Source organism: Arachis ipaensis, chromosome B01, assembly GCF_000816755.2.
Source record: "Arachis ipaensis cultivar K30076 chromosome B01, Araip1.1, whole genome shotgun sequence".
Lineage (NCBI taxonomy): Eukaryota > Viridiplantae > Streptophyta > Magnoliopsida > Fabales > Fabaceae > Arachis > Arachis ipaensis.
Window position 1 is genome coordinate 130,723,475 of NC_029785.2, and position 1,288 is coordinate 130,724,762.

Genomic DNA, 1,288 nt, shown 5'->3' on the forward strand with positions numbered 1-1,288 from the left:
TAATACTATTTAAATGTGTCCTTAAGATACAAAATAATTTAATCTATATATAAATTGCGTTTACGTATTTTTGTATATATATGTAGAAACCTTGAATTTGGAGAAATTTTAGAGCTAAATTACTTATTTATGACCCTTTACCCTTAGTTATCAGTTAAGAGATTTTTTTTAAGCGTGACTTTAGTTTGGTCAAAATATGTCTGACATCTTTTGAATAAAAGATGCAACGCAAAAGCAAGAGCTTCATTCAGCTGAGATCAATTAAGATATATCCACCAAATTAAGAAAACCAACTATGAAATTGTTGAATTAGGTTAGATTAATTATATGAGATAAGATTGTTATTAGAGGTTAACTTCTCCCCTCTTAGAACTGATCTCAAACTTGACTAACATCACTTTTGAAATGAGTAAGACTCGAGAGCAAAACAATAATAATTATTCAAATTTCTTTTGTATTAAATTTTATTGATATGAAGCTCACACAAAGACAAAGCTGCAGCAGATAGAAGGCAACACTTATTACAGAGTAGAAAACCAATTACTTGAAGCACAAGCGCACACCACACAAACATGCCCAACAGAAAATGAAAATTCCCAACTAGTCTTCTCCGTGTGAAAATGACATATTGTTTAGTCAAACATGTGAAATTATTTAACTATTATTTTCACACGAAAAAAACTGTATAGAAATAATACTAAAAAGAAACTTGTGTATGAAGATTGAGCAAAGTATGTGTTCTAATATTGAGAAGGGTTGGCCAAGGCGTAACCCTCAATAGCCCTGAAGAGACCTTCACCCTTGGCCTTACCCTTCTTCAACTCTTCCTCATCTGGCTTTGCATCTCCTTTGGTGTGGTACTTGAGAGTAAGCTTCCCAATGGATCCTCCGTTGGGTCCTTCAACCAGCTTTGTCTCAAATGTTATCTTCTCCGCCGTGGGAGGCAGAGCCACTCCTCCAACAACGCTGTAGTTGTATGCATAGTTGGCCTCATCTATTGACTCCACCTTGTGCAAGATAAACTTGGTTTCTCCATCTGCATATATATCATCATTATTATTATTACAATTCACAACCCATATTTATTTCATGTACATACTTGTGTTTAGCTTTTAAAAGTTAAAAATATTTTTGAAAATATCTAAAAAAAAATTTTAAATTTAATTTATATTTATCAAAATTAAAAAGTATAATATAATTTTATTTAAATTTAATTTTTATATTAATATCTATTATAATATTTTAAATTTTAAAAATTATTTTACTAAACACATTTATTATTATTTAT

The 1,288-nt window shown here is 30.1% G+C and overlaps 1 protein-coding gene across 1 annotated transcript in view; it reads right to left on the bottom strand.

The window, feature by feature from the left end:
* LOC107638903 (pathogenesis-related protein 2) overlaps window positions 435-1,288 on the bottom strand; it is a gene marked incomplete in the record, with an annotated part of 5,206 nt that continues 4,352 nt past the window's right edge. The window contains 1 exon segment of the mRNA XM_016342305.2: window positions 435-1,030. Coding sequence (XP_016197791.1) covers window positions 741-1,030 — 290 coding nt within the window.